The sequence below is a fragment of the Xenopus laevis genome, chromosome 3S, assembly GCF_017654675.1.
Source record: "Xenopus laevis strain J_2021 chromosome 3S, Xenopus_laevis_v10.1, whole genome shotgun sequence".
NCBI lineage: Eukaryota > Metazoa > Chordata > Amphibia > Anura > Pipidae > Xenopus > Xenopus laevis.
The window spans coordinates 59,492,968-59,510,331 of record NC_054376.1 but is presented as its reverse complement, the minus strand read 5'-3'; the positions used below and the strand labels follow the sequence as shown (position 1 = coordinate 59,510,331).

At 38.9% G+C, this 17,364-nt stretch overlaps 1 protein-coding gene across 1 annotated transcript; it reads left to right on the top strand.

Moving 5' to 3' along the window:
* The first annotated feature begins 12,335 nt into the window (after window positions 1–12,335).
* On the top strand, window positions 12,336–16,554 carry rpp25.S (ribonuclease P and MRP subunit p25 S homeolog). The gene is made up of 2 exons (XM_018254680.2): window positions 12,336–12,856; window positions 15,151–16,554. Exon 2 carries the CDS (start codon window positions 15,152–15,154, stop codon window positions 15,680–15,682), a length of 531 nt encoding a protein of 176 aa, XP_018110169.1. The 5' UTR covers window positions 12,336–12,856; window position 15,151; the 3' UTR covers window positions 15,683–16,554.
* The last annotated feature ends 810 nt before the right edge of the window (window positions 16,555–17,364 follow it).

The following is a 17,364-nucleotide window of genomic DNA, read 5'->3' as shown; positions in this document are numbered from 1 at the left end:
ACCCTTTCCAAAAACTTTTGCCAACACTCTTCATTTATTGTGTACATGAATAAACAAGTTTAAGTGGTGGGATTATGGTTCTTGGTCCTCTCAACCATTGCCCGTATGGTCGAGCAGCTATCTGGTTGGCAAGCCAGGACATTTGGAGTAACCTTATGAAACCCGGTTTGCTCCATTCAAACCAGAGATCATGCACAAAAGGTGTTTTAAGAAAAGAAATGAAGCAAGAAGAGGTGGGACCCTTTCTTTTCAATGTTTGCATCCTTTTTTGACAGATTTAAGTCCTTAACAACTTCCTTGCAAAATGGCTTTTGCCATGTGTAGTGTGTGTAAAAATATTAAACAAAACTTTCCAGAAAACATACATTTTCACTGGTTTTAATGTTATTTGTAAATGTAATTGCATTTGACAGCAGCGTTTGTTTATTCCTTTCTGTTCTTTGTGTCTGACTCTTAAAACAATGTAACTGGTGAGTTTTCCTACCTCTATCTTGCACCATTGTTTCATGAGTCAAAACCAGGAGTGCCGGGAATGGAAACAGTCAGACATACAGTGAAACCTCAATGTTTACATAAACTTTCCCTCATTTGAGATATTTTTTTTTGTCATCCCACCTAAATATTTTGCATAATACATTTCACGGATTTTAAACCATTTTTTTCTGGCCCCATTAAAAATAAAATTGGGTGTCCTACTGTATATTGTTGCAAGCAGCAATTATATTTAGAAACAATAGAAACACCTGTGAAAATTTGTGATGAATGTATAATGGAATGTTTCTTAGAATTACATTTTCTTTCATTAAGCAGTAGTCTTTGTGTGAATACATCTCAACCTTTGTATTGCTTTATTTTATATACTAAACTTACTGTAAAAGCCCAGAGGTTTAGCAACCCTAATTACAGTAATCATTCATGTCCCCAGCAGTTTCTCATCTTGTAGGGTGATTTTTTAAATGTTAGTAACAGTGCACTGTCTCAATGTGGTCTGGGCTACTGTTGAGAGGCTAAGCTTAGGGGCTGATGGAAATCATTATAACATTAGCAGAGAATGAGGTTAAATCTGTCATAGGAGCTCATTTTAAAGAACTATACTGATTGATATGATATTGGGAGCTGGGCCATTAGTTAAGTTAACTGAAGCCAGCCTGTAAAAACATGTAAAAAAAAAGTTGAAATGTCTCTGTGGTGTCAAAAAGGGCTGTGATTGGGCACTTGGTAGCCTCTATGTGGTCTGTCAGCCTACATGAAGCTCTGTTTGGTAGTACACCTACAACCAAAAGTTGCCTCCATGTCTGGAATTAAAATATAAGCACATGATTTGAGTTGGTGAGCAACATTTTGTTTGGGAGCCACTGGTTCGGGATCACTGCCAGGCCCGGATTTGGGGCGAGGCCACATAGGCCCGGGCCTAGGGCGGCACATTTTTGGGGGCGGCATGCCGCCCAGCCACTCAGTGGGGGCCTGTGCTCCCCAGTGCTCCGGCGCTCGCAGCGTGTGGTAGTGCGGGCGGGCGCTAGGAGCGCGCAGAGCGCACTGCCTAGGGGTGCCCGCCCAGCGAATCCGGCGCTGATCACTGCTCTACATTTAATATGATAATGAAATGTGATGCTGTTCTAGTTCCAGCATTGTTCCTATATGCTGTAGTGCAGGCCCAGACTGTCAGACTGTGCGTTCTGGAAAATGACAGAAGGACTGCTGTAAGATGCCATAGACCAGTGATCCCCAACCAGTGGCCTGTGAGTAACATGTTGATCTCCAACCTTGGATGTTGCCCCCAGTGGTCTTAAAGCAGGTGCTTAATTTTGAATTCCAGGCTTGGAGGCAAGTTTTGGTTGCATAAAAACCAGGGGGCAAATTCACTAAAGGGCATATGTTTGCCAGGGAAAGCTCCACCACACTTCAGTCACTTTGCCAGTTGTAAATTCGCTACTGTTACGCTAATTCACTAAAATGCGAAGTTGCATCTCTGTAGCCAAATGCTGGCGAAGTTTCGCTAGTGTTAATTCGTCCGTGCGAACATTTCATAGCAAACTTTCACCAGCGTTCATTTATGCTTAGGCCAATTTGAATAGGGCGGGTACATATATACTGTATAGATGTCTTTATTAGTGATGTTGATGCAAATGCTTGAAGTGTCCACATATTATAACAAATATCCAAGAAAGCATAATAAAAACAAAAGTGATCCTCTAATGCCCTAGACATGAGCCCACCCTAAAGCAAATGTGGCATGCCCCTCAAATGGTTGGAAAAAATGTTAACACTAGTGATGGGCGAATTTGCGCCGTTTCGCTTCGCCGAAAAATTCGCGAAATTCGCGAAACAGCGAAAAATTCGCGTAACGGCGTCAGCGTCTCGTTTTTGACGCTGGCGCCCGTTTTTGACGCCGGCGCCCGTTTTTTACGCCGGCGTCCGTTTTTCGGAAAAAAATTTTTGACGCCGGCGAATTTTTTCCGCGAATTTTCGCGGGAGTTTCGCGAATTTATTCGCTGGCGGCGAATCGCGCAAATTCGCCACGAATTCGCGCCTGGCGAATAAATTCGCCCATCACTAGTTAACACAAAAATCTTTAGACTTTTGAAGGCAATCCCACTATAAAATAAGAAAAAACACCAGAGTTTTTTTTAGCACTTTTATGATTTTCCAGCATACAGGATTTGATCCATTTTATTAGTTCGACCAGGCCTAAGGTGGCGAAGGAAACTTTGGCAAAAGAGGTAACATTCTGTAAAATCATCATCAACGATCATTGCCATCTAGCTGATATTTTACCAGCCTGGGCAGCAAATGTTATTAATAGGGAAACAAAAGATGTTAAGGCCGGTATTGTCTAGAAAATTATGACAACCTTTGGCTTACTTGTTGGCTTTACTTGTTGCAAAGTAGCACTGGTCTGAAAGAGTTAATTCCAAATGTCCCCAAGGCATTTAATCTGCCACCGGTTTTGAGGGAAGCCGATATTCTTAAAGATGTCATTTTACAGGGAAATTAATCAAACACATTTTTTACTACAAAGACTGTTTGAGCATTTAAATAGTAAGAAACTGCTGCTCAGAAAAAAAGCAATTACAGTGTGGTGAAGTGGTTAAGCACTTTCTGACAGCAACGTCTGCTGTCCTGGAGCAAAGAAACTGACAGCTTAACAGATAGCTCTGGATGGTAATTAGCAACAGAGATGCTAATAATGAAATCCATTACACACAACTGCAGAAAGCAAAAGCATGCAAGGCAAGTGGAGGGGGTGGAGTGAGGGAGAATTAAATAAAATTGTAGGAATATGGATAAGAAGGAGAGGGGTTCAGGATCAGATGTAGAAAAGGAAGATGGGGAGGGTAACAGAAAGGAAAGTTGAGATTGCATTGTAGAGAAGGAATTGTAGAAGGAAAAGGAAAGACCCCTGCAAACATGAATTTAATAAAAGAAAGATACCTCATTCTGAATTAGCCTTGCCTGTAGTTATCAGATGCTTTGTTCCAGAGTGTTAATCTGATCCAGAAGGCTGGCTAAATTTGGTAATGGTCAGCCATGTAAAGGCGAATTAGCTGCAAAAATTTGAGCGGTTGTGACAACTTCTCTTCTGAGAGTTTGATATCCCTGCCCCAGGGCTACTAAATGCACAAATCAAGAATATGGCACAAATGAACTGGCTTTGTTAAGCAGCAAGAAGAATTTACTTTTTGAATTAAGACAATTTTTCCTAATCAAAATTCCTAATTTTGGCCTAATCAGTTGCATTTCCATTATTGTTATACTTAGTACTGTTTGGGTTTCTGATAAGATTAATTAAAATCTTCCTGGACTCTTTAGGGTGGTGGCAGACAGGAGATTACTCACCCAGCAACAAATCTTCTCTACTTTGGGCGACTAATCTCCCCAAAATGCCTTCCTGCCGGCAAGAATACCAAGTTTTCCTCGTGAGGCAGACTACAATACAGCAATCCCCATGGTCCAGGGCTTGGTGGCCACAGGCTCTGCTGTATGGTAGTTACACCACTGGTTACTGCCACCCTAAACGTAGCAGTAATTATAGAGTTTCTACAATAGGTTGTGTCAACAAGATCAGCAGACTTGCACTAACAGAATCGTTCACTAATGCTGTTTTAATGCCATGCACCATAAGTAACACAATTCCCACTCTGAAAATCTTAGTTGCAATCACACTTCATTTCATTCTGCTTTTAAACACCCATATGGCATTTTAAAAATGTATAAACTTTGCTCTCTTGTGTTTTACTCTGTAGACATGGGTTGAAGAGTAATCACTTTGCCCAGAAGTTATAAAGCATTTTCTTGCCTCTGCAGCGTTTTGCAGACTGCATCCCTGTTGCTACATTCGTGATATTGGATGGAGTATCACAAGGTCAAATATGCCCTTGATAGCAAAATCCTCTTATAATTGCTTCTGGAAAGAAAGCCTGGGGCCTTTGTAGCAAAACAAAACAGCAATAAAACAATGCCTGAGCTATATTGGTGTTATAACTGATTTGAGCAGATTGTGTAGCTATTTGAACCTAATGTAACACTCTTGTTACGTATGCAACACTGCCTGCATTAAAGAATGACATGCTATGTAAAAGGTTGCTTGCATGCATAGATTAATGGATCTTTTCTTTTCCTCTCTGATCCTGCAGGATTTCTTTAGCTTTGGTTTGCTGTCTTTTTTCCTAAGTGAATTCATAGCTGCTGTTGTTATGTTGTGTTATGCCTGGGCCACTATTAATTCAAGCATAATCACCAGGGACTCCGCAACAGAGAAATATTTGCAGATATTCATTCTGCAATGTCAGAAAAAATTTATGCAAGCTCATCTTTAGCAGAGAGCAATTCTCAGAAAGCCAACACTGCATTGTTATGTTCTTTCTGTAAACCAGCAGTTTATAAACCACACACGTCTCCTTATAAATCCTGAAAATGCCTTATAAAGTTTATACATATGAGACTAAAACTAAAATCCTGGCATGAAATTCATCATCAAAGCCTGTAACTAAGATAGGGCAAATGTGCCTTTGACAGTTGATTGTTCAACTTCGAAAAGCAATACATGGCAACGTACTTATATACCATAAAGCAGTGGTTCCCAAACAGAGGGGTTTTCCACCCCAGAACGTAAGATTTAACATTATCACTTATTCTTTGTCCTTCATATTCTTTATTCTTAGTAAAAAGGAGTACCTAGAATGTTTTCATGTATATGTAACTTAGTTATAAGCCAAGTTGGGCTCTGATCAAATGCTGGACCTTCTAGGGTTGCTTAAACCAAAAAAGTAATATAAAAACAACGACTTTAAGGGACAGGCAGGCCACAAGTATGTTCTACAAATCAAAGAACAACTCTTAGCCCTCTGGCTGTATAAAAAAGGGGGTCTGCCACATCTTAGCTGTGTCTGACTGGAGAGAGGGTGAGAATCATGATTGTGTAGATTCACTAAAAACACTATTCAGCTGCTGTGCATGCATTTATTGAATTTAGGCTTCTTCCTTCCATGCAGTATCCTGCACTGTTCTCCAACAGAACCAATGAGACATAAAGCATAAGTGAAGGTAGAATACTCTGGCAGTAGTCTTTGGCTAATTGATCATGATTATTGAGTGGGAGTGCTATATTTCTTGCCGTAAACAAGGGGTGGAATTATGTTGTGCAAGGAACTCATCAGAGGTTTTAGATCTATAAATTACCAGCAGTTGTTCAACACCTACTGCACATCCTGCTGCTACACTAATCTCCAGGCCTTTCTATGTGTGGTACCTTTCTATCGGGCTCCTTTACCAACAATGAGCAAATTTGCACCTAGGCAATAACCCATAGCAACTAATCAGTGATTAGCTTTGTTAAGACAGCTGAAGATACACTGAAAGCAACAATATGATTGTTGCCATGGGTTCTTAATGTCCTAATTTATATTTTTAATGCTTATAGTATGTCCATATTTGTAGTTGACAACAGTTTCTCTACTAAACAGAATGGAAAGGTATAGTTATATGTATATGTGTGCTTCACAGGTAATTTAGAAATCCTCCAACCCCTTCTTAAAGCTACCAAATGTATCAGCCAGCACAACATTCTTAAAAGGAATATTTCAGCACTTGCCCTTTAGTGTTTTTTTTATCTTTATGTCACATTCTCTGGTCCTATATATTCAAGAGAGAGACCCTTTTCTCCAGAATTTGAATAGTGTGTGTGTTTAAGAAGAGGGAATGAAAGTTCAGACACAGCACAGTGGAGCTAAGTCCTGCTTGTTAAGGCAGATCATTTAAAAGATCTGTTGAAATCTGTGGCCAGCTTGTTTTAAAGTGTTCTCAAAATATTTATTGTCCTTCTGGTGACACTGAAGAATGCCAGAGTAAAATCTTTAGGGCAGAGACACGCTGCAATTTCGGGGAGATTAGTCGGCAGGAGACAAATCTCCCCGAACTGCCTCCCCTGCCTTCCCGCCAGCTAAAATGTAAATCGACGGCAGGATGGCACTCGGAGCGCTTCATTTTCTGAAGTCACCTGAAGTTTCCTCGTGAGAGAACTTCGGAAAACAAAGCACTCCAATTGTGGTTGAGAAGAAATTACTCAAAGCAAGTAATCATTTTTAGCTGAGCAATAAGCACTCTTTCAGATGAAAACAATAGCATACAACAAAAACATGCTTCAGCAAATGGACAGCGATATGAAGATAAAAGCAAGAGATAAATTGATGTTCCATCTCTCTATAAAGGTTCCTATTGCAGTGCAGAGATTTCAGTTGGCTATGAATATAACAAGAGACATGATAGCTTTCTGTACTCCCAACAAACAGGATTACAGCTTTCCAGTGGCACAGAATATATTTTGATGGAGAAGACAAGCCTAACATGACATTTTTTTAGGGGTTTCAGTTACATTTATACTAGCCATTGTATTGATTGATACATTTATTGATAACCAGTATTTTTACAGTCATATGTATATAAAATCGTCATTTTTCAAAAACCAAGTAGAAATACATGCAATAGGAGAAAAGTTTAAGGTATTATAAGGCTGGAACACCTTATTTTCTAATAGACAGATGTCACCACGATGTCATAGTCTTTTTTTCACTTAGAATCTCCATCTCATTTTTCTGGATGTTTGTTACACTTAGCAAACCTGCTGCCTCACTATTCCTACCCTATGGACACACAATATCCTGACTGCAGGGTCTAGTCCCTGCTAGCTGACACTAATGTACCCATAACCCATTCACATGGACTCTCGTCTTTACATCTGTTTTTCTTTGCATTTGCTAAATCCTGTTTTTTCACAGCTCGCCTCACCTCTCAAAAGGTTATCACATTATAACTAAACCCATGCAGGCTCCATTAAGGGGAACAGACCCAAAGAGGATGGACAGGAGATGCTGCACTGCTCTGCTTCTTGCTCTCAGGATTCCAAATAGGAGTACTAACATAGGTGCTAACATAGGTAATACACTGTGCGGGGAGGACGAGGTAAACATAGCAGATCAAGGGTAGTTGAGGGGGGCTGTTATATTTTGGTGGGGTTGGTTCTCCTTTAGATTTTAAAGGAAATGTAATACCAAAAAATAAAAGCTTTTTAAAGCAATTAGAATATAATGTACTGTTGCCCTGCATTGGTAAAAGTTTTGTGTTTGCTTTAAAAAGACTACGATTGTTTATAAGTTTAGGCTACTTTGTAGCCACGGGGGCAGTCATTTAATCTGAATAAGGAGAAAAGGCACAGGTTACTTAGCAGATAACATAAATTCTGTAAAGAAATACAATTGTATTCTGCAGAGTATCGGTTATCTGCTATGTAACATGAGCCTTGAATGGCTGCCCCCATGGCAACACAACAGCTTGTTTATATAATCTATAGTAGTGTTTCTGACTAAAACAAACACACTAGCTTTACCAGTGCAAGGACAACGTACATTATATTTTGAATTACTTTTAATTTTTGGTGTTACTGTTCGTTTAAACTTCAGTTTTTTTGAAAAAAACAGTAAAAGAAATGAAAGATAGAAAGCAATTGAAAAAGTCTATGTTTATGGTGAACAATCTCAACACAACTGAACTGAAAAAAAGTGTTTGGAAGGTGAAGGAGGGTTCTTACTCCTTATGCTTTTACAAGTGCATGCTGAGCATGAAAAAACACATATTGAGATTATATGCATTTTTCTTTAAACACAGTTTGGCATATTTATCAAAGAGTGAAGTTAAAGATCGCCACAGTCTGCAGTGAAATTCCGCCACTCTCCATTAATTTCTATGGGATTTTTAAAAGAGTATTTATCAATGGTGAAAGTGAAAGTTCATCCTTTGATAAATATGTCTTTCAAAATGCCATAGAAATACAAGGAGAGTGGGGGAATTTCATTCGAACATACTGTGGTGGTCTCTTTGATAAATATACCCCAGTGAGTTTTTGAGAGTTCCAAATGCAACCCTCTATTCTATTGGTTTCTGAATGCATGTGAATGCAATGGAGTTAAAAACAACTCTGACCACTACAACTAGGCAGAATATAATCCATTGGTTACTGTTTTTAGGTGCGCTCAAGCATGTGTCTTAAACACATATCAAACCAGGGATTGGACTCGGGGGCCCTGGGTCCACCGGGACTGCTGACCAGGGCCCCCCTTCGGCCCCCCTTGCATATATGCAAACGGCGCCCCATTGGCGCGCATGCGCAAAAGGCGCCCTTTCGTCGCACATGCGCATAAGTGATGCGCATCGGCAAAAATACATCTTTTTTTTCAAAAAAATCGAGCATCGGGAGAGGGGCACTGTGGCACTGTGTCAAACATATAAAAAAACACCTGTGTGTAAGAACACCCATGACAAAAAATAACATAGAATTTTTTTCAAATTCAAAAATTATACATTTTTTAATTATTGGCCTTTTTCTTTTGAGCTTTCAAATGGGAGTCACTGACCCCATCTAAAAACAAATGTAAGGTGACAAATGTATTGTTATTGTTACTTTTTATTACTCATCTTTCCATTCAGGCCCTCTCCTATTCATTTTCCATCTCTTATGCAAATCAATGCATGGTTGCTAGGGTAATTTGGACCCTAGCAATAAGATTGCTGAAATTGCAAAATGGAGAGCTGCAGAATAAAAAGCTAAATAACTCAAAAACCACAAATGATAGAAAAGAAAACCAATTGTCTCAGAATATCACTATCTACATCATACTAAAAGTTTACTCAAAGATGAACAAACCCTTTAAGTCATCTCATGTCATCTTAATTGTTTCTAAATTAACTGTCCTTCGTTTTAGAGTTTATCCATTGCTACTCAGTTGAGTCTTATCCCAAAACTTAGTTTTGCTAAAGTTGCTGTAAATCAGGTTGGGGTATGAATGTCTGCTATTCAATTTGGCACTACTTTTGTGTCATAAAATAGCAAGATCTCAACTGCGACTGTCAGTTTAATATAAATAAGTTCTTTTGCATAACTGAGTTGCTCTTATTTTAATATAAGGGGCTTCCAGCACATTTTGTGATTTACAAAGCGAAGTTTTTTACAAACATGTATATTGATAGTCTACATATATCATTTAAACACTATTTACAATTGTACAAATGTTGGTAACAAAAACAATTTAGATACATTTTCTAAATGTACAAAGCAAAAAGAGATCAGATTACATTTATTATTTCATCATGCAGAGCAATTATTATACAGTGTAATTCAAAAGGTTGGAGGCCCAGGACAAAAAACCCCCACTGCCATGCCCAAAATCCAGCTCTGGTTTTTTAGCACCGGAAAGAGGGATGTTCTGAACTCTCCTCTGTTGCTTAGAGCAATATGTAAAAATTCGGGCTGGGAACACCATGTGTGGCACAGAAGTGAAGTGCGGACCAGCATCTAGTAGCTGTTTAGCACATTTTCAAATAAGTTTTCGATATTAAAAATCTGTCAGATGTTGAAATTGTTTCTCTGTCACCCCTCATTCATAGATGCCAAAAACAGCTTCCCAAGCACAGTAACTGGAGAGAAAAAACATTTTACCCATCACTTTACCAGTCTTGCAAAGTTGTTCATGCAGTCAGGGTTTGCAGGCATGGAGAATTTCTGACATTATTATAAATTGGTTGGGACAGGACAAGCAGGATCATTGGGCTGTGTCAGGCTGCTATGCTGATACAGCAGGCTGCATAGGAATTAGGTTTCCTTGAGTGAAAGAATTGCGTTGGTGTGAAGAAGGCAAGGCTATTGAGAAAAGGAATTATGCAATGTCTACAATTTACATATAATTCTGGCTAAAAGAAAATAAAGCACCACCCTGAAACACAAATCTTTTGCAGCTGGTGTATAAGGAAGCTATATCATCTTGTGGTAACCCTTTCAAGCACAAGCTAAGAGTAGAAAATGCAGGATGCTTTTTGAAAGAGGTTGGATTGTTTAGATGCTCAAACTTTTAAGCATTTAATAACACGATGGAACCAAAATACACCCCAGACTCCATCAGTAAAATAAAATAAAGGTGTAGCAATATTTTTCATCAAAAGAAGTCTGCATATAACTTGCCCTTTGGCAGACATATAAAAGGTTATTTTTTTTCATTAACCTACATTATATCACTATATCACTTCCATGTTTGGGTTATTTATTATCATTGTTAAATGATTTAGAAGACAAGGATTGTCAGTAACTTAGGGAACACAGAGCTTTTGTACTAAATGCAAAAAAACAGATAGGAGTGCTGCAATCTCCACCAGTCGCTCTATCAAAGGCACAAAACCCGACACAAGAGTGTAGAGTGAGGCCAGGCCAATTTCAAGAATCAGGAAAGAAGGGGTGTTTGCCCAGGGCTCACAATCAGACATTTTATCCACTACACCTTTAGCATGAAGAATCCTTCAAAAAATGGCAGACCCTTTGTTTTAATTAACAAGTGCTCCGCAATATATATTGGACCAAATGTTTCCTATAGACTTTCTTAATAAAAGGTTAGTACTTTAAGTGAAGACATTTTTGTACTTGTAGTATTCCATGTAGAGGACCAGCTATAGTGTCTCACAATGAGCACAAGATGAACAGATCTCTGCATAACGTTCTTTATTGCCTACCTTTTTACATTATTATTGTTAAATAATAAATAATTACTTTTTTTTTTTTGCAAGACCCTGTTGTGCAACAGCTTTTATTCAATTTTTATACATATATTTTGTAAGCACCAGGGCAGTAACCCAGATAAGGGAGTGCATGAGGTATCCTACGATTTTGTGTAAAAAAAAAAAATATATATATATATATATATGTAAATATTGCCCGTTTACATCTCTTGCCTTGAACCACCATTTGTTCATGGTCTCTGTGCTGCCTTAGAGATCACCTGACCAGAAATACTGCAGCTCTAACAGGAACAGAATGAAGTGTGGAAGCAAAAGCCAGAACTCTGTCTGTTGATTGGCTCATGTAACTTAACATGTATAGTTTGTTTGTGTGCATTTTGAATCCTAGGATCCCAGGGGGTGGCCCTTATTTTTTAAAATGACAATTTTCTATTTATGATTACCCAATGGCACATACTACTAAAAAAGTATATTATTATGAAAATGGTTTATTTACATGAAGCAGGGTTTTACATATGAGCTGTTTTATGCAATACATTTTTATAAAGACCTACATTGTTTGGGGGTTATAGTTTTCCTTTAAGAGTAATACCGTCACAGATTTGATGGGGCAGCTGCAAGGTTCCCCATTGAGATCTTTGACCTGGGCCCAGCTGTGTTCTGAAGCAGCGCTGACAACTGAATTTCACACAAATAACCCCCATTTTTTTCATACTATGCGCATAGTGCTTGCAGATTGCTTGCTAAATTAACACTTATGTCTTTGCCATTTTGTGCAACATACTATATGCTGCTTCAAGTGGTACCCTGCACTAAGCTCTACTATAGTTTTATAAATAGGCTGCCATCCAGCCATGGGGAGTGCTATTCAAGCTTCAATAGGAACCTTATACTCAAGGCAATAAAATCACTTTGCATTATATTTGTAAGTGTGTATATTTATTTCTTTCAATAGTTTCCTTAATGAAAATAACAAAAAGCCTACCCTATACAAGTTAGTTAGGAAGAAAGGGAGAAGCAGAACAAATGCAAGATACGATAAAGTGCATGCTGAAAATGTTCCATGTAGCCTAGACAAGAAGATTATATAGTACGCCAAAGACCATTTGGAGACTAGGGATATAATTATAGGCAATGCTTCGCAGTTTTCTCTAGCAGCAAAGTGTTTGAATTGAAGTAATAATGCCGATGCTGCTATCTCTGTTTCACTCCCCTTGTGCATAGAGTATGTGAGATAGAGAAGGAGGGAGGAGGGTCTCTTATTAAGTGCAGCAGAGACAGTGGCTTGTCTCACAGTGCAGGGAGCACAGGCACATAAGTCAGCTCTTGCACCTCAGCTCGGATGATCCTCTATCTGCCTACAATTAACAAATACAAACACAGAGTTGAGTAGATATTACCAAAGCAACAAATCTACCTAGAAAGCAAATGGAAAACTGTAACAAGCGGAGTGGGATGTCTGAAAAGCTGTACAACATTGTAGTTATTTTGTATGTTGCAAGGCTTTTACTTAGAAAGAAAAGTGGAATCGCATGAGCCTAAAGGGGTATTCTACTGATGTCTTAAAGGATGAGGCTTGGAAGAACATCATTATCCTGTACTCTTTGCCACCACATGCCCAATATTCAGGATATGTGGACATTATTGGACCATTGTGTTACCTTCCAACAAGATTTCTGTAAATGAAATAAAAATACACCTATTATAAAGGAAAAATAACAACAGACAAAAAAGAAAATTTGGGAGAGGAAGACACCTATCAGTAAAAAAATCAATAGACCTTTGTGCACCAAGCCAAGGGGTAAGTATGTACAACTTACATTTTATATTTGTAAATGGGTAGAGTAACATCTATTTTTATGTTTTATATATGAAGCAAAACTTAGGAGGAAAAGAACTATGTAATCAGGCATGTCTAACCTAAAATACCCCAGATAATGGTTAACTTCAACCTCAGCTGTCAGGGTGATGCTGGGAGTTGCAGTTCATGAAAAGCTGGAGGGTCTTGGGATGGCCGTGTATGTCCTTGCTTAAAATATTAAACAGTTGTTAATAATAATGTTTTATTATATAAAATGTGCTTTCAGCAATGTCCACTTTTTAACCAAAGGGGGCTTTAATTTGAGGCCCAGAGCCCTCCTGTCCTGTTCTAAAACCTTCCCAGTGCAAAAAAGATTTTCTTACAGATTGGGAGAAGTTATATTCCTAGACAGGTGGCTGGAAACTTCTGCTGATTCCAAATGATAACGCCAACGTTTATAATAAAGTATTACAAGCAGGATATTAAAATGTAACTTCCACCCAGCTAAATATGAATATTCTGTGAGTGATCCAACATGTCTTCTCCTACAAATATGTTCCATTTACAGTATATAAGGTTGCTTTAATCCTTGGAACAGGTATTTTATTTGCAGGTTTGATATGGTACAGGTATAGGATCCCTTATCCGGAAACCCGATATCCAGAAAGCTCAGAATTACGGAATGGCTGTCTCCCATAGACTCCATTTTATCCAAATAATCCACGTTTTTAAAAATTTTAAAAATTATTGGAAATAGAGAACCCATGTCTCTCAAGTACTCAACATTGCCTTCACTGATGGCAATTCTGTATATCTATGTGTACAATAACCTCCAGTAGGAAGCACAACAAATCATTAGCCACATGAGGAATTAATTAACCATATGACTGGCTTAAGATGGCGACAGATCCGATCGTACGAATCAACGTACGATCGGACTTTCTCCCGACCTGCCACTAACCATAAAGATAAAAGTCTTACCATTCAGAAGTAGTAAGAACAGATCAGCCGATGTTCTGCCCCTGACAATCGTACGATTATGTCTGACAAAAGCTGGTGACAGTCTCCCACTGAAAATCGTATGATCGGCAATACATGCAGAGATATTACCCGCAGCCGACAGAAATTTTCTAACCTGTCCGATCGACCAAACGACCAATCTCTGCCGGACGAAAAATGTTGGGACTCTCCACACACGGTCCGAATATTGTACGAATCCTCGATTCGTACAAGCGGATCTTTGCATCTATGGCCATCTTAAGGGGCAGCCAGCTGTAAATTGCCATGTATTCCTTTAGTTGACATACTGTTTTTTCTAGCACTAACCTAATTTATTTTTGTAATTAGTGTGATAGCCTCTAAATCAGGGATCCCTCAAAATATATATTACACATAGAATACAAATGTCACAATATAAAGTTGATTAGTAATTAATACAGATAATTACTACATGGCAGCACAGAAACCAGTGCAATTAGCTTTAGAATTTAATAATCAGCCCTGTAGCATCATCTTATATTACAGGCCAACCTAATTTTCTGTGATAATTTGTGACAGCCCCTAAGCTTAGCTTCTCAACAGCTGCTCAGAGCAGTATATAAAATATGGCATTTTTAGCCATATTCATTTTTAGGGTTTAGTTCTCCTTTAAATAAATATTTAAATCAATTTGTATACTGTAGAACTGTTTGAGAATCATACATTTTATCCTATTTTTTCTAATAATTCTAGTTGGTGTCAATCTATTTGAGGACCTTTAGAACTTTTCCAGACTATAATACTATATCTGGACTGCTCAAATTAACCCTTATGCAGCCTGATGGATCCTAGGCACACTTGACAATAATAAGGCAGACTCTACTGCTCGAGGAAAATACTAACTAAATCCTGCACATCATTTAGCTATTATGACATGACATGTAGCAAATTGTTGCAATTATGATGAAGAGGCAACCTGCATCTTTTGATGGCTTAAGTGATTCATCCATTATCAATCAGAGAATCATTGTTATTGCAAGTATACAGGTCCCTTTGGTGAATTCTGTGCTGATTCACCACAAGAGAACTGTAGACTTGCTCTAGACAGTTAAAAGATGTTCTGGGTTGTCATTAAAATCAGTGTTCTTGCCGGATAAATGCTCACAGATGTGGTCTTTACAATCTATCATTCATTTTCCAGCTGAGTTAGATAGTCACTTACTAGAAAGATAACTTTGCTCTGTAACCTTTATTTTGTACTCTATATCATGTAGGGCAGAGGAAATTTTAAAAAAATCTTCTCTCTCTAAATTCAGAATGGAGAACTTCCGCCGGGTTCAGACAGTTGATGAAGATGATGGACAGCCTTTGCCATTCAAGAACCTTCACCCAGATGTAGTAAAAATGAGAGTGAAAGAAGGCAGTAAAATCCGTAACCTCATTGGGTATGCAGCAACCCATATGTTGTCAGAGGGAACTGGACAGATTGTTTTCAGTGCTTATGGTCGAGGAGTAACCAAAGCTGTCACCTGTGTAGAAATATTGAAACGAAAAATAGATGGTCTTCACCAGGTCACCAAACTTCAGTATAAGACACTGCAGGAGGTATGGGAGCAGAAAGGGCCAAATGTTCAACATCCAGCTCCGTGTCTCACTGTACAAAAAAAATACCCATCAATCAATATCCTCCTTTCCAAGGAACCCCTTGACCCCCAAGAGGAGGGATACCAACCCCCACAGTCAATGGTCCCTACAGAGACTGCAAAGAGGTTTTCTGAATCTGATATTGAGCACTGTACCTCAAAGAAGAGAAAAAACAAGAGTAAAACAGAAGAGTCTGAGGGATGATACTAAAGTTTTAAACACATATGGCAAGTTATACCTCAGGAACAACAATAGTTACCTACTAGTGTACTTTTACATAGGACAAGGACAAACTCAGTTATCATCATCTTAACATCATCTTCATTTTGATAATATTGCAGCAATAGAATGGTATCTTAAAAGCTTTAGCTAAAAAAGTATTATATAAACTGGTGAGCAATTTTATTGGGAAATGTGATTAAAATAGAAAAAACTACTTGGGCATGTCCAAAGTCCTAAATCCTTCACCTTTCCTGCTAGAGCTGATCACTGAGAAGTGAATCTTTTGGTCAGTGTGTGGCCAGCTCCAGCACAGTGTACAAAAAAGTAATGGACGGGGTAATGCTCATAAATAAAGAAGTAATGATAAGGAATATGGAAATATGGAAGCTAGTGAAAATAGCAATGGCTGAAAGGCTGAAGGTTGGATAACCATGTGCAATTTTATATAGCAATGTCCTTTTGATAGTCTTACTACAGTTGACAAATCTGAGCTCATTTTAATTTAGAAACTATGGGTTAGAAGTTTAGGACTGCATCGCAAAACCAACTGTTTCATCAAAAGTTCAGAACCTGTACAGTTGGTAATAGTGATAATACTACAGTCACTGTAAAGAAGCACACAAGTATGTTTGACTGTATTTTTTCATTTATGATTGATTCCCAGATCCAAAACATCCAGTCAGTCATTACAGAACTGAAAGCATAAGTCTTGATCTCGAGTTTAACTGTTGGTCAGCAGAAATAGTGTCGGACTAGGCCACAGCAGCAATGGGTGAGGTCAGGACCGCCATCAGAAATCGCAAAGCCCCATACGTCAAAATTTCCTGGGCCCCCTGAGCTGCGCCCACCGCAAGCCCCACCTACAGGTCCGCCCTCCCCACCCCACAGGTTCACCCCCCACCACACAGTAAAAAAAAAAATATTGGTGGCTAGGGTTCCCACATGTTAATAAAAAATAAAAAGATATTGGTGGTCAGGGCACCCCATAAAAAAACATTTGTGGCCAGGGCCCCCATTAAAAAATATTGGTGGCTAGGACCCCACATGAGAAAAATAATTGGTGGCCAAAATTGGTTGCCAGGCCCCCCCCCACACACATTATAAGAAAATTGGTGGCCCCTTAAACGTCCATGCCTTCCCGAAGTCAGCAGCTCTCAGAAAGATGGAGGCCTGGCTAATCATGTAAGTGTGGCGTGGCCGGGCCCCCCCTGTCCCCCACCTGTCCCCCCGTGATGGCTGCCCTGGATGAGGTATATACAATATGAATTCTGCCTGCAGCACAATTTAAGTCAGGTGGAAGGAGACTGCTGCTGCAACGCATCAGGGAGGTGCAAATGTGGAAAACTATGTAGGGGCCACAATGGACCAACCAAGACTCACCAGGATTGTGGACCATCTAACCACAAACTGACCAGGTGGGACAGTCTGAGCAGAAATATTTGGCATGCACTATACATAGCCAAAGTCTATTTAAAGTCAAATACTAGACATGAACATCTCTTTTATGTTATCATCTTTTTATGTTAGAGGAATAGTGCTTTTGAGGTCAAAAAGTGCTTCAAAGTCATTACATTAGTGAAGGAATTAAACGCATGAACTAACTAAGAGCCTGTGGCCAGCAGTCTTTTACTACTTGAGTTGTGGCACCCAACTCCTGTGACATA

What these genes read in the sequence shown, in the direction of transcription:
- rpp25.S (XM_018254680.2), top strand. Translation starts at nt 15,152, where the DNA reads ATGGAGAACTTCCGCCGGGTTCAGACAGTTGATGAAGATGATGGACAG.